Consider the following 27,758-nt stretch of genomic DNA (forward strand, 5'->3'; position numbering starts at 1 on the left):
TATTTTAATTTCTTTCTTGAAACTTGTTTTTCATATAACATTTTTCTTACAAGTTACTTACATATTAACCAAATATTTGGATTGTTTATGGTATAGTTTTTAGATCTCGTTCAAATTCTGGGTTTTAACCAAGTTATCGAGTTGTTTGAATCAATTTTTTTTTTTTAAATCAAAACGATATTATTTTAATTAAAAAAAATAAAAATTAACAGATTGTGACTGGATTTTTGACCAGGTTTTGCCGAGTCAATTAGTTGGGTTAGCCAGGTCACATCAGGTTTTTTTTCTTTGTTTTTTTCTTCAATGTACTGATATTAAAAATAATTTTTTAAAAAATAAAAAAATATATTATTGATGTGCATTTTAACACAAAAAAAATTATTTAAAAAAAAATTATAACCACACCTCTAAATAAATTTGAAGAAACAAATTGCTACACATATGTGTGTATACAAGGATAGTTTTTATTACAAAAATTAAAGGGTTTAGCATAAATTTATGTATATCCACAATCTATCTATATTATCGACGTCAAGGGATAACTACCAAATTTACTTTTAGGGCCGGAAAATATATTGAGATCAAAATAATGAGTTGTTTTTCTTTTACTATAAGTATAGTTTTTATTACAAAAAAAAAAAAGGCTTTTTTTGAAAACTGCTATTGAATGTGATGGGTTTTTTTTTTTAACTCCGAGTATAATCTACGTATAAGTATGATTTTACCTTTCAAAAATTAAAGGGTTGAGCATAAATTTAGAGAGGTAAAATAATATTTTTATATTTTATTGTAAAGTATAATTACACCATGTCCTTGAAAACAAAAAAACAGCTAATATTTATAGGATATTTTCAAGTTTTTATATTTTGTACACAGGGTAATTATTGAATAGTCTCCGGGATTAAAAAAAGTTTTTTGCCTAAGTTTAAGTTCAAGGGGCATTTTTAATTTTTTTAACATTGATTTTTTTTTTAATTATCACATGGGTAAGGGGTATTATTTATTTTCTTTTATCTTTTTTTATTTGATTTTATTTTTTAATTTTATCCCTAATCATTTGATTAAATTTATTTTATTGAATTTAAATTTTTTTTATAATTATAAATCCTTTTATTTTAAGTTTTGTTTTTAAATAATTTCACCCCTCATTGAATTTGATGGCAAGGGTGGAAAATATATTGAGATCAAAATAATTAATCAAAGATACATTTAAAAGTTTTCCTAGAGATGATTACACCCTTGTTTTCCATTGAATTAAGTCCATGAAGTTTACTATATTTTTTAAAAAAATCTTTGATTGTGAATTTTATTCAATTTAATCTTTAATTGACTATAAACTTTCATTATTTTTTTTTTAATTTTATCTTTGATTTCAATCAATTGACTTTGTAAAAATTTAGTTTGGTCCACTAAAATTCTAATCTTCTAAATTAAGCCTACATGGGGCTCTCAAACTTAATTTTTCAACAATTAAGTTTCTAATAAAATTAATTTGACCCATTTAAAGTATAATTAAGTCCTTGCATTAATTAAATCCTTTGATTTGACCCAAATTAATTTTTAAACATAATTAAACTTTTAATTTGGTCTATAATTCAATCAAATTGGACAACTAAAAAATCTAATTATATCCCTAGGCTTAATTTTTATACAGATTCGTCTAATAATGATTTAAGTTGACCTTAAATCTATATTATTTTTCCAGTCTTGAGTACAATGAAATGCAATTAAGCTCTTGATTCCATCCAAAAATACAGCTTGTTTTTTTATATACATTTGAAATCCTCATTGGCCTACTTTTGCCAAATCATCAATCTTCTTGTTATAATTATTAGTTTTTTTAAAAAAATGATAAATGATAAATTTTGAAAATTAAACCAAAAATAGATTATGACAATTGAGTTTATTGAACATTAAATTTTATAATTTGTTTAATTTGATTTCTATAGGATTATTATTGTTTTATGACTCAGTATGTGAATTGACAGGTTTATTCGAGTTGACTCAAATCAATTCATTTTGTTGTCATATCAATATTCATTAAAAAAAAAAAACTTCATCTTAAATATTTATTTTGAGTCAAACTAAATTTTCACCAGTCATTTAGGTTGTTTTTAGACCTACCAAGATAACCAAATCACATCGTATCAGTCCACACGGAGTTTATTTTTTTTCCAACTAGAAAAAGCATTAACAATGCCTAGATATTTTCTTACATTAAAAAAAAAAATTAATTTGATCTTCAGTAGCACAAACTAATGATCTAGTAACTTTTAAATAAAAAGATACATTAAGAAAAGTTGGATTAAATATTTGAATAATCATATATATTTTTTCTTTTAAAGAAATATTTAATATCTATTTTTAATTTACCTATTAATAGTCATTTCATTAAACATATTGTGGGTTGCAAGGCAAGTTGAATAACTAGACTTGATCCATTCAAGTGCACTTCAGTGGATGTGATTGTCTACACTTACGGGAAAATTACGGATATCAAATCCAATAATACTTTATGGCGATGAGAGAAAGAAAATAAGAAATTGCATAAGGAACTAATCATGCTCTTTCCTTTTGTTTTGGAAAACTGCCGCATGAGCAGCTGAGTATTGAAACAGGCTATTGAATCCTAGTGAATGTATATACACCTTTAGTGGATGGGCTGGAGCCGAAGGAGAATAACCAATGACTTAAAATTAAAATTGCTAGAAATGTGTAACGACGCTTTGGCCGAGTGGTTAAGGCGTGTGCCTGCTAAGTACATGGGGTTTCCCCGCGAGAGTTCGAATCTCTCAGGCGTCGTTTATTTTTACTCTCCCAGCTTTTTTAAGATAAATTGGCCAATTAGCATAGGAATTGACATATGTTCAGCAAGATCAAAACACAATTTAATTAAATCGCATTTCTAAATGCAATAAAATAGTTATCGATGTTTTAAACCATGCCATTTTTTACTTAATCAGTTAAATGATTCTGAAAGTAACATTAAAAATTTTAAAATTATCAAAATCAGGATGCATTGACAGGTTTTTAATATTTAAAGATCTAATGGTTCGTGTTGTGATACAATAATTATTATATAAAAAAAAAACATCTAAAAATTCTTGTAAACATTTGAGTACAGTTTAGCGGTCGAATTAAAAATTATGGTCTTTTTAAATTATTATTTTGGTCTCATATAACCAGACCTCCTCTTGAGCCTAAACCTATCATATTGGTCCATAAATGTATCTGTTAGGCTATTCACATAATCTATTCGGGGTAAATCTTCATTTAGTTATAGTAGACTCATATTTGACTGCTTAAAATTACTCATTATTGTGTGAACAATAACTTTTGTGATTTTAATTTAATCTATTTTTGAGTTAACAAGTTTGACAAAGATGTATATTTTGAATCATAAAATATATTTGGAAGAAAAACTTTATAAAATTATGGTTTTTATGTCAAATGGTTGACCAATTAATACATTTGGATCCAACTAGTCGACCGATTGAGGTAAAAGATTGGAGTTTGACCGTGTCACACTTTAGAAATGTACTTTGACTAAAAAAATCAATACTATTTTTAAAAATATTAAGATGATAATATATTGGATCTATTTGGGTTTATTCGGATTGACTCAGGTTAACCTATCAAATATTTTACCCCAATCATATGACCTTGGTGACCATATAGAAAGAAAAGTTTTTTTTTAAAAAAATGATTAAGCTCAATTCTTAGCCAACCCAATATTAAATAATAAAATTAAAAATAAAATTCAATTAGAAAAATAAGTCAAGTCAACCTTACTTATGAGACCGAGACAACAATATATAAAGAAAATTAAAACAAATTATGAAGATCAATTCTCAATCAACTCAATGTTAAAGAATGACATTAAAAAAATCAATTAAAAAAAGGACATGAAAAAACCACTCGAGTCAACCCAAGATAACTGACCAAACCTATCTTCCAAGTCACAATGCCATAATAACTTCATAGAATACAAATTAAAATACATTGTGAAGCCTAATTCTCAATTAACTTAATATCAAAAGATGAAATTAAGAAAATGTTTTTTTTTAAGAATAAAGATTTAAGGCAACAAAGCTAACTTTTAACATGGGTCATAAGATCGTGATAACTTCATAGAAAACAAATAAAAAATAAATATAAAGCATAATTCTCAATTAACCTAATGTTAAAGGATTAAATTGAAGAAAAAAAAGTTAATTAAAAAAATATATCATAAGTCACCCTAGGTTAACTTGACATAAGTATGAAGTCAAATTTTTAATCAACTCAGGTCATGAGAACGTGATAATCCCATAAAAAAAATATGAAGCCAAATTCTTAATTAAATCTATGTTGAAGGATGAAGTTGAGAAAAAAATAATCAATTAAAATTATTGAAGTTAATTTAAGTTAAACTGTCAAATCCGAAACATAAAATTAAGATGATTTCATATTGAAAAAAATTATAAAGTCCAATATTCATTAAATCCAACATGAAAAAAATGAAATTATTAAAAAAATTTTGAGAACCAAATTATAAGAGACTAAGACATTTCACTGTTCACCACTATAATGAAATGTTAAAGCCTTTTACCGATGTGTCTTATTAAAGATTTAATATTTTTCTATTTTATTGTATGAGATATTTTCATGCTCAATCGAGATTAAAGTTTTTTTTTTAAATAATTTAAAGAATGAACTCCTATATTATACTTGAGAGTAATTTTATAGTGGTTTGAGATTAACTAGTAGTTTCCTATTAGATGTTTATCATAATCAATTTTTTTTTAAAAAAAATATAACTAGGATAAATAAAATTTAGACAAATATTTTTATCACTTTTAATAAGTCATAAATTATGTATTCTTTCTTTCTTCAAAGCAGATCAGATAACATTAATTATTTTGCCAGCACCATAAAATCTTCCCGTCATACTTGTATATATTCAGGAAAAAAGAAATAAAATTTTCTAAATATTAATCTTGATGTTCAAAAAGACGCACATTTTCTAAGGCGAAGTTACTAAACCTTTGATGAAGTACTACCACTCAACCTAACTAACCCACTCATAAAATATGGTCACGTACGTGGACCATCAAGAACCTTGCAATTACATGGAGTATACGACGGAGGGCATTGATCGTCACCAAAGAGTTCGGCAAAAGACTTCGTACTCCTTTGGTCGTTAATTGCAGGACCAATCTGCAAAAAGCGAATTAAGTTTCATATATATCATATATGAACGCCATGCCTTTCGTAGTTGCGTTTAATATTTATATTCGATATGCTACTAAGAAATTGTATAAACGATATTGTTTGTCTTTCAAAACAAAAAGTTGAGAACTTGCTTAAACTAGTTAATTTGCTGGAATGTTATTAATAAAAAAACTAGAAATATTTTACAATCAAGTTTATAAAATAAAAAACCAAAAAAGAGAGAAAATAAATTAAAAAAAAGACGTTAAAGACATACAAAAGCTCCAATGATAAAATTCTAAGTATCACTGAAAAGATATTGACAAGATAAATTCATAGACATCATAAAAAGTCAACTTTAAAGTTGATGATGAGTTACACCGTAATGTAAAGACAGTAACACGCTCATTTGTTGGCATTTCATCACCAACTTCGAAGTGGTTTTACATGGAGTCTATGGATTCGTCTTGTAGATATTTTTGTGGTATAGTACTGAGATTTTTATTATCGGAGCTCTAGTATGGTTTCGACGCCTTATTTTTTTTATTTTTTTTTCTCTTATCTCTTATTTTTTGAGATCTCATTTTTTTTTTTTTGTATAGGTTAATTATTTGGGAAATGAATGGAAGAATGAAAATTTATGAAATTTTAATAGGTTGCGCGACCACTGTTTCCATGCTAAAATAAAAATTAATTTTCTAATTATACTAGTTTGAGAAATAAATTAGCTCACCGTGCTAACGTGGAAAAAGCTCCTTGAATAATCCATGTGGATCCTGTTTTCCCTCCCTAGATTCAACTAACTCAAGGCATATCTTCTTACGTTTCCTAAAAATTAATTAAGGTCTCCCTAAATGCATGACAAATTTCGATCTTACTGCAAACGTAACTGCGATTCTTAAAAACAATAATAACGAGTTAAGTCATCACATCTCTCCGTGAATTGGGGAGTACTTGATAATTAAGCATTTCATGTGTCTTCATATATATCACGAGCGACTACAAACAAAACGCACGTTCCTCCTCGTTGCAACGCCGAGGAAGGGCGTCCTCTTGATAACTTAAACAAACACTCAACCTCTCTGGGCCCCAGAGAAACCCCAAGATGCCTTTGTCTCCATATAGTCAACTGTGCATGAAAACTTAAGGAGTATTGTATTTATTAACTTGCCCTTCCCATAAATTCTATCCCTCTTCCCATACCGATCACATGGCTCAAGATAATGATATCCCTCTCAAAAACACCAGTTCCGCCACCGCTTCCCGGTGGCCGCTTCGACGGAGACTATCTATACGTGGGCGTAAGCTGCCCGTAATACGTCTAGGAGGAGAAAAGCCTCGACGAAGGATGTTCTTAGTGAGGATGCTAAGAAGAATGCGGCTGAGGTGGCTGAAATTGCAGTACCTCTGCATGTTAAAGAAGATCAAGGAATATCATCGTAATCTCATGGAGGATATGAAGGTGTCTGGATCAAGTATAGAGGCTTATAACCAGAGGATTTCAATGGAGACCTCTTTTGCTGTTCCTGGCATAGGTGTTACTTTCTCCAACTTCCTTTCCGTGGCTGGATCCAACACCTCTCGATCGTTCATCATGTAATAAAAGGTGTTTTTCTTTTTTAATTTCTGATCTTAGGATCAATCTCTGTTATGTTAGATTAATTGCCATTCTTTTCTTTCTTTCTTTGCTTCTAAATATTTTCGTCTTTTTTTAAAATCTATATTTTCCTTCTTTTTGTTTCAAGCCGTAAGAAATTAAGTTTAAATAAAATGTAATATATATTTTCCTTTTCTTTTTTCCTTTTCTTCTATACAATCTGATCTTAGACTTGAAAGATTGTTCTTGCATGTTAGTTGGCTGTAGCATTAAGAGATTGATACCCTCTGTGTTTAGAATTGTAGTTCTGATAATTTTTTAAAATATTTTTTACTTAAAAATATATCAAAATAATATATTTTTTTATTTTTAAATTTTTTTTTTTAATATGATCTAAAATTATTAAAAAAATTTATTATTTTTTAAATATTTTAAAACATAAAAATACACATATCCTCATTATTAATGAAGGTATTAAATTGGTTGCGATCCCTCACGCATATCTATGTAAATCTGAGATATAACCACTGCTACGGAGCTGGTCTGGCAGAGCGCGTCATTAAAATGGAATACGTTAATGAATGCAAGAAAAGTATAGCTTGTCTTGTTTTTTCTTTATTTTTATTTTATTTATTACGAATATTCTAGCCTTTCTTGTGAGATATATGTGATGTTTAAGAATGGAGCTGTGTGAAATTAGTGCTTTAAATGAACCACTTGTACAATCTCTCCGATGGGTAAATTTGGGTTAGATTCTAAGGAACCCATTTGCCCGTCCAACAAATTATTTTCATAGATATAAAACTTAGAGATAACCTAAAATCCTAGCTGAATTTCGTATCGAACTGATATCTTTTTAACAAAAACAATATGATTTTGAGATATATTTTTTTAAATCAAACAATGCTATATATTTTCAATATTTTTTTTAATTCAAAACCTATTGATATCTTTTTTTAAAAAAAACAAAACGAAACTATTTTTATTATATTTTTATTCAAAACCCAAATTAACCAGGTAATTAATAAGTTCGTTCATCAAACTTTTAAGACGAGTTTTAGGCTAGATCAAAGGTTATATTAGATTTGATGTTAATAACATAATACTATTTGAGTAAAAAAACTGAAAAAAGAGAACAACTGAACAAAAAAATAACAAAAAAACCGAACTATGAAAAAAAACTCGATTAGGAATTTTAAAAAAAATTAATAGGTTTGGTTTTGATTTTATAAATTTGAAACTAAAAAAACGAACCAAAAAAAAAAAAAAACTAGAAAAAAAACCAAGTCAAACCGAAAAACCAAGTCAAATTAGGTTTGAACTAGTTTTTTTTTTCTAAAAAAACCAAACTGAGAACTGGTCGGTTTGAACCGGTTTCGTTCGATTTTGGTTTTTTTTTTTAAATTTAATTTGGTTATTTTTTTCTGATAAAAACTGAATCAAAACCAAAAATAATAACTCCTACTTCTAATGTTGCTGTTTTCTCCTTCTATCAAACTGTTTTTGTTTTCTTTAATAATACACCTCCGATTTATGTTTCTGTGCATATACAACTTTTTGGATCGTTTTGAATTTAAGTCACGCTGCTATATTTTCTTTTTAACAGCAATGTTAATTTATGTATGGAGAAGCGCAAAAGCTCAAGATACATGGCAAGTTGTCTAGATTCCATCCTGATAACTCGTTTTCAAGTTCAAGTAACTTATTTAAGGAGTTACATTAATTTATTTCACATTAATTTATACTATATTGTTTCTACTGAGGAATGTCCCGTGCACTACTCTCGCAGCTCGGGGTATAAAAAAACCAACTCATCATTAGGACAATTATATTTTTATGTGAGATCTGCATTATTCAACAATAGTTCAAACAATGCTATTTTGAGTTTAGAATAAAAGGTAAAGTTTTAGTATATTATAGCAATATATGTTTCAGGTCAAATATAAATCTAGATGATGATTTAATATAATTAATGAAAAATTTGAATAGGTAGAATTGAAGAATTTGAATAGGTAGAAAGAGTAAGAAACCTTGATAATTTCCCCCTCTCAAATAAATTTTATGTCAATTTTATCATTTAAGTTTCACAAATTTTCAATTAAGTCTTTTAATCCATAATTACCATAAGTTCCATTCAAATTATACTCCTTTTATAAATAAAAAAAGAATAATGTCATTTTACAGGGAATTTGTTTGTTTTTTTTTTTTGTGACATAATTCTTATAGAAGGACTCCAGTTGAGAAATTCAAAATTTCAAGATAAAATAGATAAAAAGAATTGTTTGATATACTAGCCAGGGTTTTTTCAACACATTCTAAAACTATTTTCTTAACAAAGGAGCATGTTTAGATAAATAATTAGAAAAATAAAACATTAGTGTGATACTCTGTTTGGGAACAATGCAACCACATCGTTTGTGCTGTTCTCAATAATAAAACTCTAAATTGCATTATTCCGAACCATGAAAGTCAATAGGTTATACTAGTATATTGGAATATGTTATGTAACGAGTCAATATTATTTTTTTTAAATGTAAAAAAATATTAAAATTATAAAAAATATTTTAATAGTATTATTAAATCTAACTAAATGAGTTAATTTTTAAATCTCTGCTCAACTATTTGCTAAACCCAAGTAACGTATAATTTGATAACCATGCAGACCCAAGTAACTTGAATCTGACAACCACGCTAGATCCAAATGTAAACCCAAGCGACTCGGTTCTGGCAACTATGTTAAATTCACGTTACTTGGGTCTCCAGACCCAAGAAAACATAGGTCTAGCACAACTTTTAGAATTTAAAAATAATAAAACAATGTCAAAATATCAAAATGTCTCATCCTAAGCCTTCAAAGCTTGGAACATCTACTGTGAAAGTTTTATAGTGAACTGTATCTTGGTTCACAATACACTTTTAGATAGGTTGCTGGACCTATGGTCCTTAGATTTAGCAAACCATGCCAGACCTGTGTTGGCAAACATACCAGACCCACGTTACTTGGGTTTGGCATGTTTGTCAGACCCAAGTAAACATCGGTCCGATGTAATTTTTCAACTTTAAAAACAATATTAAAATACCAAAATGCCCCTCATGATTATAGAAAATTACACAAAAAACAGTGTGACAGAACAAAAAAACCCTCACATGCAAGCGCTTTTTTTTTTTTTTTTTTTAATCTTTTCCAAAACTAAAAATGTATTTTAACTATTTAACAGTTTGTGAAAAATTAAAAAACCCTTGGATAACAGGTCTTAATTTTGTTAACCTTGGGGGTGGAATAGTATTTTTATTATGCAAATAATCATGAAAAGACTATTATACCCCCACTTAAATGTTTAATGACCAATGAAACCCATGAAAAATACTAAAATACTCTCCATAACTAAGGCTTCGAATTTTTTCAACTAAAAGGCAAAATGATAATTTAACTTATTGTGAAAAGATAACATTAGCCCCATCAAAAGCGTTCAGAGCTTATGAAAAGATCCAAGGTGCTTGGTATGGCAAGCATGTCTGATTTAATAAACAACAAACAAAAAGACAATTATGCACTATAGCTATCAGGAGAGATAAGAAAGAAAAAACTAAAACAACGATCATTGATCAACGACAATCTAACCATTATCTATCTACATGCACCACATGATGTGGAAGAGAGCACGGCGGTGCATCCAATTAGAAGGCGGATGGCTAGATTTGGCCACCAAGAAGTGTTAAACTCGCCTCCTTAATAACATAGACGCCACCCATTTGCGGGGTGTGAGGAACACATTCTAGCAACTTTTTGATTAAAAACTAACAAATAAAACGTGAAAAATACTAAACGCCCTCCATGGTCCTTTTAACTATACAAAATACCATGTAAAAATATCAAAATACCCCCAAAACCAAATCTTATTTTTTGTCTTTTTTGAGACTAAAAGTGTTATTTTATTATACATGGAAATTGGGAAAACCAGTAATACCCTTGTCTAACAACCCATCCTTTTTTTTTTTTTTATCTTGGAAGCAAAGAAATATTTTTACTATTACAAATATTATGAAAAGCTAAGAAAGCTCTTGGTTAACAGTTCTAAATTTTGTTGATTCTTGGGGTAAAAAAGTAGTTTTACTGTAGTTAAAAAGTGGAAAAGAGGTATACATCACTAAACAATCTTATAAGGACCTTCGAGCCAGATAAAAAGACCCAAACACCCCTAAACCGAATGCTTAAATTTAAGTCACTAAAGGGTAAAAAGAGTAATTTCACAACAATCTGTGTTTAGAATTACAGTGAAATCCTCACGCTATTTGACTTTCTTTTTAATTGTCGAGAACAAGTAACCTGCTGAAAAATGTATAAAAAATATTTTTATTTTATCTGATTTTTATTTTGAATTTTTTTTAATTAGTTTTTATCAAAAAATATTTTTTCAAAAATTTTAGCTACGGAAACAATTGATTACTACATTTTGTTTCCAATTTATTTTTTATAATTACTAATTAATGTGCTAAGTTAAAGAATCCTATTGAAATTAAAATCGACTACAACATAATCCTACTAAATTTTTAATTGAATATAACTAATTATTTTCAATGATAATTATAATAACTATTAATTACCTACTAAATTAAATAAACCTATTGAAATTTAATTATTTATAATAAGCTATCTTATAAAAAATTATAATTACTACAACTAATCATTTTTATTGATAATTATTATAATTATTAATTAAAGGAATCTTAATGCATTGTAATTTGACTACAACTAATTATTTTTATTGATAACTGTCGCCTAATATGTTAAAGAATCCTATTTGAAGTTTAAATTAAATACAATTTTCATTAATAATTATTAAAAATAAAATAAAGTTAATAAATCAATTATTTTTATTTATAGAAAACAAATTTTATTTTAAATTTCAAATTAAAATAAAAATGAAAAAAAATCAACAGTGTAACATATTAATTTTGTATAGTTAGAAACAACATAATCTATGTGAATGTGATTATTCCTTACACCATAGCCTATATTTTTTTTTTTTCCATTGTTACTTGCAAAAAAACTTCTTGCTGGGGATATTTTTATTAATAAGCTAGAGGTAAAAAGTTGACAGGCTTGTTTCTATTTTTATTATGAGGTATTTAAAAGTGTGATAAAAAATTATTTTTTACTTGAAATTATATTAAAATATTATTTTATTTATTTTTAAAAAATTATTTTTTATATTAATACATTAAAATAATATAAAAATATTAAAAAAATTAATCTTAAATAATAAATAAATTTTTTAAAAAAAAAAAATTTCAACGCGTTCCAAACGGCTCAATTTTCATGGACGGTGCTGAGTTTGGTACGTCTAGCTGTTGACTTTTGTTGCCAACACTCAATCCCGCCTCCCTTATAATATTAAGCCCCATGTGGCCCTATCCCTACCTAGAGTCAATAACAAATAACATGCCACTCAATTATTCTTTCATAATACACACACTACATGCCATACCAGTGCGATACACGGGTTTCTGATATATTTGTGTATTATTATGTGTTTGTGAAAAAAATAAAATAAAAAATTATATGGAGAAAAATTATTGAAATTCATAATATTTTTAAGGGAAAAACTATAAAACTAAATTTTTAACCAGTTTAATATTAAAAAAATAAAATTAATAAAGAAGATTTTTAAAAAAATCATAACAAAAAAAAAAAAGGAAAAAAAAAACTATGCATGGAAACAATGTAGTAATCTATAGTGTTAAATTCTCAACTAGCTCAATATATAAAAAAATTACAAAGATAATTTAAAAAAAATTAAAAAAAATCATAAAAAATACAGGGAAACACTGTAGCAATCTAAAGTGTTTTAAAGAAAAAAATTACAAAACTAAATTTAATCCAAACTTCATTTTAAAAAAATAAAATCAGCAAAAACAATTCTAAAAAAAAAACGATAATTTTGAAAAAAAAAAAAAACAAGTAGGGAAAGTTAAAGCTAAATTCTCAACCAGCTCAAAATTAAAAAAAAATCAACAAAGATAATTTTGAAAAACAATATGTGAGGAAACACTGTAGCAAAACAAAAACAATATGGGGAAACATTGTAATAATCCATAGTATTTTAAAAAAAAAAATATAAAGTAAAATTCTCAACTAGCTCAATATGAAAAAAAAAAAAATTGATAAGGACCATTTTGGAAAAAAAAAATTATATATACAAAAAACCTTGTGGGAAAACATTGTAGTAATCCATAATGTTTTAAAGAAAAAAACTATATAATTAAATTTTTAACCACTTCAATATTAAAAAAATCAACAAAAATAATTGTTTTTTTTTTAAAACACAAAAACAAAAAAAAAATAAAAAAGAAGAAGAAGAAGAAGACAATCTTAAAAAAAAACATGTAAAAAAAAAAACAAATGTGGGGAAAGAAAAAAAAAAAAGAAAAAAAACAAAAGTAAAAAAAAAACAAAAAAAAAAAAAAACAAAACAAAAAATATTTGGGAAAAACTACAATACTTTCCCTATTAGTTAATATATATACACACACACTATCTCGTATATTTATGCTTGAAGATGCATGTCGATTAAAATAGGTTAATTTGCATAGTATTTCAAATAAATTAGATTATAATATCAATATGTAAGCAATACTATGATAGATAATATTACATATCTTTAATTTTAATAATACATGTTATATCAATGTAATATGAGGACGTATAATATAGGTATAAAAATGCATTAATATTATCATAAAATAATATATAAGATAGAGGTATTCTTTTTAGAAAAATTAGAAATAGTAAAATCTCATAATTTATGATCTATTCATTTAATATTTTTTTAAAGGGTAAATTTCCACATTTAAATTATCTGTTAGAAAAACTAGTATTATACCCAATTCATCTAGAAAAATTGGTTCAAATCCTTCGCATTTAATACTATTTAATAATAAAATATTCTATGTAGAGGTCAATAATTTCGCTCCCATGAAAAAATCAAACCCGCGACTACTGAGCTACTATACATAACTGGTTATAAAACAATTAAAATAATATATTAATCTAATTTACTATTTATATAAATGATTAAACATACCCTACATCTTTTAGTTGATTTAATAATTTTTAATGAGACGGACCAGCAAAAACACATATATTTTATTATATATTAGCTATGTTTTCACAATTAATTCGATGGAGGCCCGCGAGTTGACTTCGTTCCCTTTTTGCCTGCAGGATGTTTTCACCAAAAATAGAATAAATTATAAACTAGTCCTTTGGGTTTTCAAAATAAATTAAATAATCTCTTAAGTTTGAGAAACAATTAAGTAATTTTTTGTTATCAATATTGACTATGTTTAATTTAATGTTTCTTTGTTCTAAAAAATATTTCAATAAACCTTTGTTCAATTAAATTAAAACTGAGTGTATATTTCTTTCCTGAATTAAAAATATTTCCTTTAGAAATCCTAATTACATATTATCCTTTTCTTTTCATCATCCAATCTAAATTATTATTATTGAATTCAAGATTAAAGATAAATTTTCAAATATGATTGTTTTGTTTGTATTTCCTTATAAAATGAGAGAATGAAAATCCAAATATTACTCATCACTAAATAAGTTAGATATTTATGTTTAATTCATGGAGTCTTGAATATTTATTTTCTAAATTCATCATAAAATAAAAATGTAAATAGATCTATACATACACGCATACATATTGTTTATTATTCATCAGGGAAAAAATATGTTACTTATCATGTAGTATGTATACATTAAATGATAAATAAATAATATTTCATGTCATATAAGGACTTAACAAACATCCATATCTTACTCATTATAAAAATCTTAAATATCCAAGTTTCATCCCATATATTAATTATTTAAAAAAAATCTTTCCATTCAAGTCAAATTGGATAGGTATCCATAGTTGTTAAATTATCATCCCTAAGTAACACTTTCTCCGTATCATTTATCATTATCCCTAGAGATTCAAAGTCATACATGTTCAAAGCAGTAAGATATTGTTTGCTATTTCAGTGCAGACATGGATATTTACATGTGACTTGTAGAAATTTAGAGAAGTATAATCTCTCAATCATCAATTTACTGATAGAGTACAAGTATATATAAACTAGACTTAGTTTCTAACATGACGTTACTAGATTTGATTCTGTCATTGGTTATGGAGGAAATAAATAATAATTACATAATCATCTAAACTAGGTAATAGACATAACATAAATAAGGCAATATAATAACTACAGGATCTTGTATATTGTTTATTGATGCTATAATATTTGCTCCATTAATTTTTAGTATATGTAGTATATACATGATTAATCTTCAGTATTTGCAATATCTGTAAAGATCTACAACTTATACTATAATCTTCAAGACTCCCTTTCAAGCTGGATCTAGTGGATTAACTGATCCAAGCTTGCTGAGAAAACGATAAAACTGACCAAATGGAAGAATTTTGGTAAACACATCAACAAGTTGATCATAAGTGTGCACATAGGATGTCAAAATAAGTTTAGCTTGAACCTGTTGACAAATGTAATGGCAATCTACTTCGAGATGTTTTGTGCATTCATGAAACACTAGATTAAAGGTAATATGCATAGCAGCTTGATTGTCACAAAATAAGATCATAGGCGTATGAGAGAAAAAACTAAGATCTGCAAGTAGATTCTTAAGCTAAATTAATTCACATGAAACAGATGCCATTGAGCCATATTCAGCTTCAGCACTTGAACACGTGACCACCTATTGTTTTTTGCTCTTCCAAGACACTAAATTACCTCTAACAAACATGCAATATTTAGTGGTAGAATGTGTATCTAATGCATTTCTTGTCCAATCAGAATCTATGTATCCTATAATATTTGTATGTCCATTGCGTGTCATAATAATATCACGACCAATAGTCCCTTTCAAGTATCGCAGAATACGCTTCATCATGTCAAGATGTTGAGCTGTAGAAGCATGCATGTATTGGCTTAATAAGCTAACAACAATGTAATGTCTAGTCCAGTGATTGTCAAGTAAATCAACTTTCCAACAATCATTTGATAAGTAGTGAATGTTGGGAAAGGTTTGCTTGATGAATCTAGCCACAGCTTGTTATCCAAAGGAGTAATAGCTAGCTTGGTATGCAGCATTTCAACATCATATGCCATGTCTAAGATATATTTCTATTGGTTAAGAAACACACCCTTGCTGGAAGTAGCCATTTCTATCCCTAGGAAATACTTCAGCTTCCCAAGATCTTTAATGGAGAATTGTTGTTGCAGATGTTTCATTACTTTCCATGATAATTAAGTCATTTACATATATAAGCATAATCAACTTATCTGTAGAATTCTGTTGAATAAACAATAAAGAGTTAGCATTACTTTTTGTGAAACCAAGTGTTTGTAAAGCAACACTTAAATTGGCAAGCCATGCTCTTGGATTATGTTTCAATCCATAGATGGATTTATGAAGTTTGTAGACCAGGTTTGGAGAGTGACTTTGTGGATGTCCTAGGGGTAGCTTCATGAATACTTCATCTTCAAGTTCTCCATACAGGAATGCATTGCATACATCCATTTGATATAATGACCGAGCCTAATTAATTGCCACAAATAATAAGACACAGACAATAGTCATTTTCGTAATTAGAGCAAAGGTTTCCTTGTAGTCGATTCCAAATTTCTGCGAGAACTTATGAGCTACAAGCGAGGCTTTATGCCTTTTAATTGTTCCATCTGAGTTGAATTTTGTCTTGCAAATCCAGCAACAACCAACTGCATGTTTACCTACAGGAAGAGGCATACTGCTTCATATTTGATTATCAGCAATTGCACTCAACTTTTTTTTATCACAACCTGCTACCATACAACTTAGGATTAAGCTTCTTGAAATGACTTGGGTTCGTGTTCTTTAGAGATAGAGGTGAGGAAGGCTCGATGATCCGAGGAAAATTTATCATATGACGGAACTTTAAATACTGGATGCTTGACAGTATATATTACATACTCTTATAATATAGGAGGAGGCTGACTTGTTATGTGAGACAATATTCTAGGAACTTGATCACCTTGAATAATATGATCTTCTAATAGGCTGAAAAACATCAAGTGCTGAACATGCACCTACAAGATCCTCAACAGTGGTGGAAGGAGATTGATCAACAACAGGCTGAACTTTAATATCTAGAATTTCAGAACCTATTGCGATAGAGAGCATACATTCTAATCATTATAACTGGAACTAGGCAGTGGAAACAAGTTAAAATCATCATCTTTTTGATATGTGGCAGGGTAATAAGGAGTATCTTCAGAAAATCTAACATATCTTGAAACATACATTTTTTTTTTTGTGAGGGATCATAACATCAATATCCCTCTTGTGTTTGAAAATACCATAAGAAAATGCATTTAATAGCTCTGGAATCAAGCTTGTCTCGTTTTGATGAGGGTAAGTGCACAAAAACTAAGCATCCAAATACCTTCAGATGTGCTAATTTAGGAATTGGAACCTGCAAAACTTCAAGAGGAGATTTAAAATCCAGCACGTGGCTGGGTAAGCGATTTATGAGATAGATATCCATAAGAATATTGTATGACCAAAACCCCTTTGAAACGTGCATTTGTAACATTATAGCATGAGTTTTTTCAAGTAGATCATGATCTTTCCATTCAGAGACTCCATTTTATTGTGGTATACCCATACAACTAGTTTGATGTAATATGTCATTATAATGTAAATAATATGTCATGTTTTTGGATATGTATTCTGAGCCATTATCTGATCAGAATGTTCTAAAATGACCAAAGAATTGATTTATAATTAACGTATGAAAATCCTAAAAGCAGGAAAAAACATCACCCTTATCCTTTAACAAATACACCCATGTGACTATAGAAAAATCATCAATAAAAGTTACAAAATATTTATAACCATCAGAAACATATTGAAAGGTCCCCATACATTTGAGTGTATAAGTTCAAACGCATATGTTACATGTGTAGTACAATTATTAAACAGAAGTTTAGATGCTTTTGAAAAATGCAAATCTCACATTGAAGAGGTTTCGAGATGGAAACTAAATTTATTTTGCAATCTGAAGGATGTCCTAAACAATGATGCCATAAGAGTGGCTCGTATGATGTTTTGAAACTAGTCTAAATGCTTTTGGGAATGCAATTATATTGAAAAAAATAGTAGAGACCATGCAAGAAAAAACCTTCACCAATATTCTTTTTGGTTAATCGATCTTGAAATATAACCTTGTGATGAGTGAAAATTACATCACAACTGAAAGTAAAAGTTATATTACTGATCTAGAGTAATTGAAAAGGAAAAGAAGGAACAAATAGAACATCAAACATGATTTCAAAGACAATCTTGATTTTTCCTTTACCTTTCACAGGAGACCCCTTTCTATTTGCTATCGAAATAAAGGCAGGAAAAACAAATCTTTCAAGGTTAGAGAAATTTATCAACTTGTTTGACATATGATTAGTGGTTCCAGAATCAACAATCCAAAGATCATGCATATTATCAAGTTCTAATGCAATCATAAAAGCAGTCAGAATACCTTTGCTGATGTTTATGTCTATCTTTGCTAGAAAATTTATGAGTTGATTGATCAGTGTAGTTAATTGTGTTGATGTTGTTCTTATCCAGCAGTTCTAGTGATTCCAAACTGTATCTTTCCATGGCTATATTTGTCTTACAAATATATGGTAAAATCTTGTACTAAGGCAGCGAGGTTGGCAACGAAGTTTTCAGTTGACAGAGTTGAATCTGCCAGATGTGCTTTATAATTCGTTCTCCTTCGAAGTCCTCTTTTCTTATTAGAAAATCTGGGTTTGAGTTCTAGATGTAGCTGCCAACACCGGTCAGTGAGGTGTCCAGTAGTATGAAAATTGATGCACTTAAACTCTGAATGTTTTCCCTTTTAATGATATGTCATCACCTACTTGTTTTGATATAAAAAAACATGCTCAGGCATACTAGAACTAAATTTTTCACTACATGGCATTATTTTAACATGATAACCACGGGTAGCTGCTGTTCTAGACTGAGTTTCGTGATTCATCAGCTTCCTATGAATTTCTTCACGCTGAACCGTTATTGTCACAAATTGCAAAGATGACAGTTTTGGGTTCATTAGGATATGGCTCTGTAGATCTTCAAAGTCAGAACTAAGACTTGCCAAGAGCTGGAAAATTCTATCTTCCTCTGTTCTTCTGCATAGGATAACAACATTACAGGTGTGAGGGTAATAAATCTCTAGTTCGTTCCATAGACTTTTCAAATTTCCTAATAGTTGAACAAATGGTTTGTTGTCTTGATGAAGATTTGCAATTTCATGGTGAATCTGAAAAATTTATGCCGCGTTGTTTTGGTTGCCATACATATTACGAATGGCATTCCAAAAATCATGTGCGGATTCAAAGTAGTTGAAAATTTCAGCCAAGTTTCGTTCCATAGAATTAAGAATCCAAGACATCACCAACTGATATTTGGATAACCATATTTTGTATTCGAAAGATTCCATATCTGGAGATGAAATTGAACCATTGATGAATCCCAATTTTGATCTTCCACTGAGAACAATAGTGACGGCTCTTGACCAAGAAAGATAATTGAATTCATTTAGTAAAACTACACTCAATCGTTGAGCAGTATTGGTGTCATCAATATTATTGTTGAAAAGAGGAGTTACCTTTGAGGTAGAACTTTCTTCCATAATAGCTATAGAAAATTCTTCTATAAGAGTAAAAACTAATGCTTAATTAATGATAGAAACCTAGCTCTAATACCATGTAGAAATTTTGAGAAGTATAATCTCTTAATCATCAATTTACTGATGGCAGAGTGCAAGTATATATAGACTAGAATCAGTTTCTAACGTGGCAACTTCTAGATTTGATTATGTATGTCCTTGATCATGAAGGAAATAAATAATAATTACATGTTCATCTAAACTAGTTAAGAGACATAATATATATATATATATATATATATATAATATATATATATATATATATATATATATATATATATATATATAAAAGGCAATATAATAACTACAAGATCTTGTATATTGTCTCTTGATGTTGTAGTATCTGCTACATTAATATTCAATATCTGTAATATCTGCACCATTAATCTTCAGTATTTGTAGTATCTGCAAGGATTTACAACTTATATTGTAATCTTCAAGATGACTAGCAAACACCTTTCCAAATATTATTTGTGGATTAGAGTTTTTGATATTTATATTTTACTTATTATTTATGGGATAAAAAAATTTAAATATTTATAAACTATTAATCGGTTTTTGGATATCTATTATGTATTATTATATAATAAAAAATAAAATAGTTAATATATCTCTTTTTGTATATGTGTGTTTTATGTTAATATTGAGATATGTACATATTATATTGTATTAAAAATATAAATATTTTATAAATATATCTATACAATATAAATATAATTTCAGGTTAGATTCGGGTGGGTTTGACAATATCCATACCTTACGTTACCCAATATCCATCGAGCAAGGTGATTATCCAAAAAATACTTATTAAGATTGGGTTGGGTCAGTATCCATCGGGGTCAAATTAAATTGTCATCTCTACTTCCCAGATGATCTGGGGCCTAGGTTGGGCTAGATTTGAATAAAAATAGGAAGATAATTGACGTGATGTGACATGTTTAAAAGTACAAGTTAACCAGTGACCTAGTCAGCCCTAGAAAAACCCATTCAAAACCCGTTGACTTTTTTCTCTTTTTTATATATAAAATAAAACAAATTAGGTTGACCTGGGTCAACCCTCTTGAACCATAACCCAGGACTTACCCCGAGTCAACCCCTATATCAGGTTTAAAACTATGGTAAAAACTTGTTTCTAACCAACCATGCATTTTGGTTTTCAAATATAAATAAACTAGTTTGATTTGTTTTGTTATGCTCTAAGGTGAAACATTTTTTTCACAACATAAAAAAAAGATGATATAGGTGTTGTTGATGTTTTTAATTTTTTTTTTAAAAAAATTAACTGCAAATTAAAAATTTATATGTGCATTCAATAAAATAAATAAAAAATTATATGTGCTACTAAATAATAAAAACTATGTTGATTCCAACCAAAGTTTGAGTCGGGAAGTTGAGATAAATATGTTATTTCTCAGAGAAAAAGATGAATATTTGTTTCAGTTTGAATAAGGTCTTTAAAATTTTAATTAATTTGAATCAATAAAATTGAATTTTATTTTATCAAATCAAGCATTAAACATATTTTTAACATTGTAGAAGCTTCATATAAAGTCAACTAAAATAAAACATCAAACTCAATTTCAAATCAACCTAACCTAAAAGAATTAAATTGAGAATAAAAAAGTCAAATGACAAAAAAGAAAAGAGAAGAAAAAAAAACTTTGTGAGCAACTATTGGGACCCATAATTGATTGTGTCTTTTTTCTATGTTCTATTTTCATTGTTTTTTTCATATATTTATTAAATCTTGCAATGACTCACATGTTCTAAATGTCGTTTTATGATTTATGATTATCAATTTTGTAAAATCAAACTATAATTGTTAAATAAAAAGTAAAAGGATCCAATAAAAAAAGAAGGATGTAAATAAAAAAAAATTGAAGGACCCAATAAAAAAAATAATGCAAATGAAAATAAAAGATTTGAGGTGATAAAAAAAATTTGAAGGAGCAAATAAAAAAAGAGGGGATGCAAATGCCAAAAAAAGAGGTGGTTCACCAAGTTTTTTAATTGTATGAATAAAAAGCAGTACTTTTACAAAAAGAGAGGAAAAGAAAGAAGCAACAAGTGATTCAAGACAAGAAAAATTAAATAATTTAAAAAACGTGTGGACGGTGAAATATTTCTTTATGGCTCACATCATTTTCATATGGTTTTCTAACACATGCACGCTTGTGTTGTATAAATAAGGGAACGCAGACACAGAGGTTTCATACAAAAGTAAAAGGAAACACAACGCCATAGCTATCCAACTCGTCTCCTGCTCTCATCATCATAACGCCTCTTTCCTGGTCCTGAACACCCATTTTTCTCATCTCTGCAAAAGCACACAGTCTCTGAAAAGAAGCAGGGAGATATACACAAGATGGCACTAACTAAAGAAATCATGGGTGGTCGTTTAATTGATGGACCATCATTTGTAAGAACATCAAAAATGTTCATGAACCAAAGGCTAGGAATGGTTAAAAAGAACCAGTTCTTGGTGAGGCCGGTTCTGGTGCCTCTGCAACAGATTAGAAGACAGGAGCAAGTAAGAAGAGCGGTGAAGGTTCCTCCTGTGGCAGTCATCAGTGAAGAAATAATGAAGGCTAATAGCAACACCAGTTTGCCTGGAAAGGCAGTGAAATTCAAGGTGAGAGCTCTGGTGACGGTGAGAAACAAACACAAGGAGGACTTGAAGGAGACTATCGTGAAGCGGCTGGATGCTTTAACGGACAATATAATTGGGAGAAATGTAGTTTTGGAGCTTATTAGCACTGAAGTTGATCCAAGTAAGTAAAGTAGTATTTCTCCAAGATAATCGCTAGCACTTGTTTTGGATTCTCTAAAAACGACTCATTATACTTATTTTCAGTTTTCTTTGTTTGATACGAAGAATCAAACTCTCATGATCATATGGGTTGATTTGCATGTTTGACATAGTTAAGCTCCCTTCTCTCATTAGATCATAGAAACCTAGAATTCAATGATGATCTTAATTGGCTCTATAGAAAGCAAGGAACCAAAGAGAAGCAAGGGAGCTGCGTTAAGAGACTGGTCGAAGAAATCAAAGATTAAAGCTGAGAGGGTCCATTACACTGCTGAATTTACAGTAGACTCGGATTTTGGTGTGCCTGGGGCAATCACAGTGAGCAACAAGCATCAACAGGAGTTTTTCTTGGAGACTATCACCATTGACGGTTTTGCTTGTGGCCCCGTTCATTTCCCTTGCAACTCGTGGGTACAATCCAAAAAAGATCATCCTGCGGAGAGAGTATTTTTCTCTAATAAGGTAATTATTATGTTTTTAGTTTCTGAATTATCACTTTTCTTGAAATGCATGATACGGTTGGATTTTTTTTTTTTTTGGGATGTTATTGTCCAGTAATATACAATTTATAAAGGTCAAACCATGTGTTCCATGTGGTTAGGTCTTGACTTCTTTAAAAATGTTAATCAAGTGCAACAATTCAGAGCCTGCTGACATTGAATTTCAGCCACTTAATATTTCCTTTTTACTTCTTGCTTTATTTTTTCATATATATATATATATATATATATATATATATATATATATATTTGCTTGCATGATATGAGGTTTTTTCTATTCATTTTCTTGTCTTGTAAGAGAGCAAGAGATGGCTTGATATATATATTTTTTTTTTTTTTTACAATGATCGTAGTTTTCGTTTGTGATTATTATGAATAGTAATAATGATTTAAAGTATTTTTTATTTAGAAATATATTAAAATAATTTTTTTAAAGTAATTTTTAACATTAATACATTAAAATAATATAAAAATATTTATTATAAATAAAAAAAATTTAAAATTTAAACAAATATAATTTACACCGTACATCCAAACACGTACACCACAATTCTTTCAAACAGGAAATCGAGTTTCACTGAGTTAAAAATTGAATTTCCTCTCATGTCGCTTTCAAAATATGTAGTGGAATGCCCACTGTGAAGACATTGGAAAAGGATACAGGCAACAGTAAGACTTTATTTAGATTCCCCTATAAATGGACGGGGGTCACTCTCTGTAAGGGACCATGGACATATAAGCCTGGCGCCACTAGATTATGGATGGGTGAGGTGTCTCTCTGTGCTTCTTTCCTTCTTACCAGTAGTAAACGAGAACACAGAGGAGCGAGGAAGTCTTTTACAAGTATAGATAGATCCAAACTATCTGGAACGCACCCTTCCCTTTGACCGATGAGCATGCTGGCAACATTGATGGAGATGAGCCTTTTGTAACTGTTTAAGGGAGCAACTGTCAACTAATCACACCCTTGATACTGCAGTCCATGGATCCCATTTTGAGAATAAAGAAAATTGCTGTCTGTAAATTTTATTTGCATGGTCTCTTGTGCTTAAATTCAGTTTTTTACATATATATATATATATATATAGACTTTTAATCTGAGCAGCCATATTTACCAAGCGAGACACCAGCTGGGCTTAAAGCATTGAGAGATAAGGAGCTAAGCAATCTTAGGGGCGATGGCAAAGGAGTTAGAAAAAAGTCAGACAGGATTTACGACTTCGATGTGTACAATGATTTGGGAAATCCAGACAAGGGTAATCACTTGGTTAGACCAGGACTCGGTGGTAAAGCAATTCCATACCCAAGACGATGCCGTACTGGTCGCCTTCCAATGGATTCTGGTTAGTCAGGTTTTGCTTCCTTGATTTGATGATTCAAGCATATGATCCATTTCTTTTAGGTGCACACCAATTGCTTATTTAACTGCATGTGCCGCTGCTTGGAAAGTTCTAGATGCTAGCTAGGACTTAACTTACCATGGATGCTTCCCTTTTACATTCGCAACACACACTCACAAGAATCCTGCTTGATTCCTACCAGATATTAACGCGGAGAGCCGGGTGGAGAAGCCAACGCCACTGTACGTGCCCAGAGATGAACAATTTGAGGAGTCTAAGCAAATTACATTCTCAAATGGGAGGCTTAGAGCTGTGCTTCATACTCTAATACCAGCGATTAAGGCCAGCATTTCTGCAGATAATCAAGACTTTGGTAGCTTCTCAGACATTGGTGTTCTGTACAAAGAAGGGCTTCTTCTTAAAGTTGGATTGCAAGATGAAATCTGGAAGAATCTACCATTGCTCAAAGCGGTCAACAAGATACAAGAGTCTGGCGAGGGACAGCTCAAATATGACACGCCAAAGATTCTTTCCAGTGAGTACATTCCCTGTTAGATTTCCTATATTTTCTTTTTTTGTACCAATCATTTTTTTTCCTTTTTGTTATACATTTTATATTCGTTAAAGATCGCATGAACCATGGAACTTTTGGACCGTAAAGCAGGGCACAAACGTTGCGTATACTTTTAATACGCAAACAAGAAATAGACAGAGATTTTTGGTTGTATGATTCACCAGTTAAACTCGCATGGCAAGGGCACTAACTCGACCGTCCGAAGGACACTTTCCTATAGAGATTTTCTAGGTTTATTGTCGATGTCTCGGTTTTTGTTGGACCACAGATACAAAACTGATTTATATATGCCCGTGAAATTGAACCAACATGAAAATAACGTCGTGAATCCAGAAAACCACTAGGCATTAGCCATCGTGCATTTAGTGGGATCCAAGTCATGCACACTAAAGTTCTTCAAGAATAAAAGTAGATTGCCTGGCTTACATTGCTCTTGCAAGGAAGAATGATCCTGTCTAGCATTTGATTACCAGAGAGAGAAAAAACCCACCCATGCTTTTTCTTTGCTGGTTGGGAGCCAATCCTGGTCAAATTAAAAACGTGTTTGTGAGTTTCCAAAACCTTTTGGTGGCACGCAGTTGTTTATGTGCAAAGTGGATTAATTTCTATCAAACAAGTACACATTCCAAAACATGATGAATTAATTAATCAAGATTAATCTACGAGCAAGCATGTGATTCCAAATATTGCAGGGGACAAGTTAGCCTGGTTGAGAGACGACGAATTTGCCCGTGAAACTGTGTCAGGAATAAACCCAGTCAGCATTGAGAGACTTAGGGTTTTTCCACCAAGAAGCAGTCTTGATCCTGAAATTTACGGTCCACTAGAATCTGCTCTCAAAGAAGAACACATTCTGGGCCATCTTAATGGCTTGTCCGTTTCGCAGGTAATAATCCCAAATCTCCTGCTTTCCTTTTGTAGTCACTAGCAGTGTCATATTAAAAAAGAAAAAAAGAAAAAGACTTGCATTATCATGTGTGTTCTTCTCGTTTCCTTCTTCTTCTTCCTGAGACTACCGGGGTCACCTTATTATCACATCTTATGTTTAATTCGCTTGTTTTTCCTAATCATGCCTGCCCTGAATATTGTTATTTGAATCTTGCAGGCCCTGGAGGAAAATAAATTGTTCATGATTGATTACCATGATATTTATCTTCCATTTTTGGACCGGATCAATGCGCTTGATGGTAGAAAAGCATATGCAACTCGTACCATATTTTTCTCGACGCCTCTTGGGACACTCAAGCCCATTGCTATAGAGCTTAGCCTCCCACCGGCGGGGCCGAATTCCCGATCAAAGCGAGTGGTTACACCTCCAGTGGATGCAACTGGCAGTTGGATTTGGCAACTGGCCAAGGCTCATGTTTGCTCCAACGATGCCAGTGTTCACCAGCTTGTCCATCACTGGTAAGAACAAAAAATGAGTAACTCAAGTCATCAGAAGGTGATCATTTAAGTTTTTTGAACGAAGATATAAAGTTCTCCACGGTGGCATTGATTGAAACATCATGATGATTATAGGTTACGCACGCATGCTTCCCTGGAGCCATTTATACTGGCAGCACACAGGCAATTGAGTGCAATGCACCCTATATTCAAACTCCTGGATCCACACATGAGATATACACTAGAGATCAATGCCTTAGCCCGCCAAAACCTAATCAACGCTGATGGTGTTATAGAGTCTTGCTTCACTCCTGGCCAATATTCTATGGAGATTAGTGCTGCTGCCTACAGAAACTTTTGGCGTTTTGACAAGGAAAGCCTCCCTGCCGATCTCATTCGCAGGTGCGTTTACCACGCACAATTATTCATGGGCATCTGTATATCGCTTCTAAATCTCTTTCCCTGGGACTTGAAAAGATAGGATCCAGTAGGTTTGGAGATTAAACATTAAATGATGAAATTATTACATAAACCTGGCCCTTATGAACCAAACTAATCACACGCAGACATATATAGCAACCTGATCCACTTACTGTGTTTCCGGATAGAAATTGCAGAGGGTCTCTTGCTCTTTCTTCTGATGAAATTCATGTTTGGTTTATTTGGTAAATGGAAATCCTGTATCTAGTATTCATTGATCATTGTTGCCGTTGCAGGGGAATGGCGGTGCCTGACCCGACACAACCACATGGTCTAAAGCTTCTACTTGAGGACTACCCATATGCCCAGGATGGGCTACTGATCTGGTCTGCCATAGAGAACTGGGTCCGCACCTATGTCGAGCATTACTACCCGGATTCAAGCACAGTCTGTAATGACAAAGAGCTCCAAGCCTGGTACTCTGAGTCCGTCAATGTTGGCCATTTCGATCTTCGTGATGCTGATTGGTGGCCCAAGCTGGCCACGAGTGAGGATCTTACCTGGATCCTCACCGTCCTCATCTGGCTCGCATCCGCACAACACGCCGCACTGAATTTTGGGCAGTATCCCTACGGTGGTTATGTGCCTAATAGACCAACCCTAATGAGAAGATTGATCCCGGAAGAAAACGACCCTGAGTACGCAAATTTCCTAGCTGATCCACAAAAATACTTCCTATTAGCGTTGCCAAACGTGCTGCAAGGCACAAAATTAATGGCTGTGATAGACACATTATCAACGCATTCACCGGACGAGGAGTACATCGGGGAACGGCAGCAGCCATCAATATGGACCGGCGACACTGAAATGATTGAAGCGTTTTATGATTTTTCAGCGGAGATTCAGCAGATAGAGCAGGAGATCAACAGAAGGAATGGTGATCCTAGCCTCAGGCATCGGTGTGGCGCAGGGGTGCTCCCATATGAATTGCTAGCCCCTAGTTCAGGACCTGGGGTAACATGTAGAGGTGTCCCCAATAGTGTTACAATATAAGCTAAATCAAAACTTGGACTCAAGTGGTGGCAAGTAATTAATTGACCCAGCAGACTATTAATTAGGTATTTGTGGGCCACTTGCATTTGGAAATCAGTACTGAGAATAAG

The 27,758-nt window shown here is 30.6% G+C and overlaps 1 protein-coding gene and 1 non-coding gene across 2 annotated transcripts; both read left to right on the forward strand.

Annotated features, from left to right (window-relative positions):
* The first annotated feature begins 2,720 nt into the window (after positions 1-2,720).
* TRNAS-GCU (transfer RNA serine (anticodon GCU)) lies at positions 2,721-2,802 on the forward strand. The gene has a single exon. It is a non-coding gene; the product is annotated as a tRNA-Ser (tRNA).
* An 18,986-nt stretch (positions 2,803-21,788) lies between these two features.
* LOC118037984 (linoleate 13S-lipoxygenase 3-1, chloroplastic) lies at positions 21,789-27,727 on the forward strand. The gene is made up of 8 exons (XM_035044182.2): positions 21,789-22,337; positions 22,557-22,837; positions 23,981-24,218; positions 24,418-24,750; positions 25,482-25,675; positions 25,895-26,196; positions 26,311-26,577; positions 26,892-27,727. The coding sequence occupies exons 1-8, from the start codon at positions 21,932-21,934 to the stop codon at positions 27,646-27,648; spliced, it is 2,778 nt and encodes a 925-aa protein (XP_034900073.1). The 5' UTR covers positions 21,789-21,931; the 3' UTR covers positions 27,649-27,727.
* The last annotated feature ends 31 nt before the right edge of the window (positions 27,728-27,758 follow it).

The sequence above is a fragment of the Populus alba genome, chromosome 3 (assembly GCF_005239225.2).
Source record: "Populus alba chromosome 3, ASM523922v2, whole genome shotgun sequence".
Lineage (NCBI taxonomy): Eukaryota > Viridiplantae > Streptophyta > Magnoliopsida > Malpighiales > Salicaceae > Populus > Populus alba.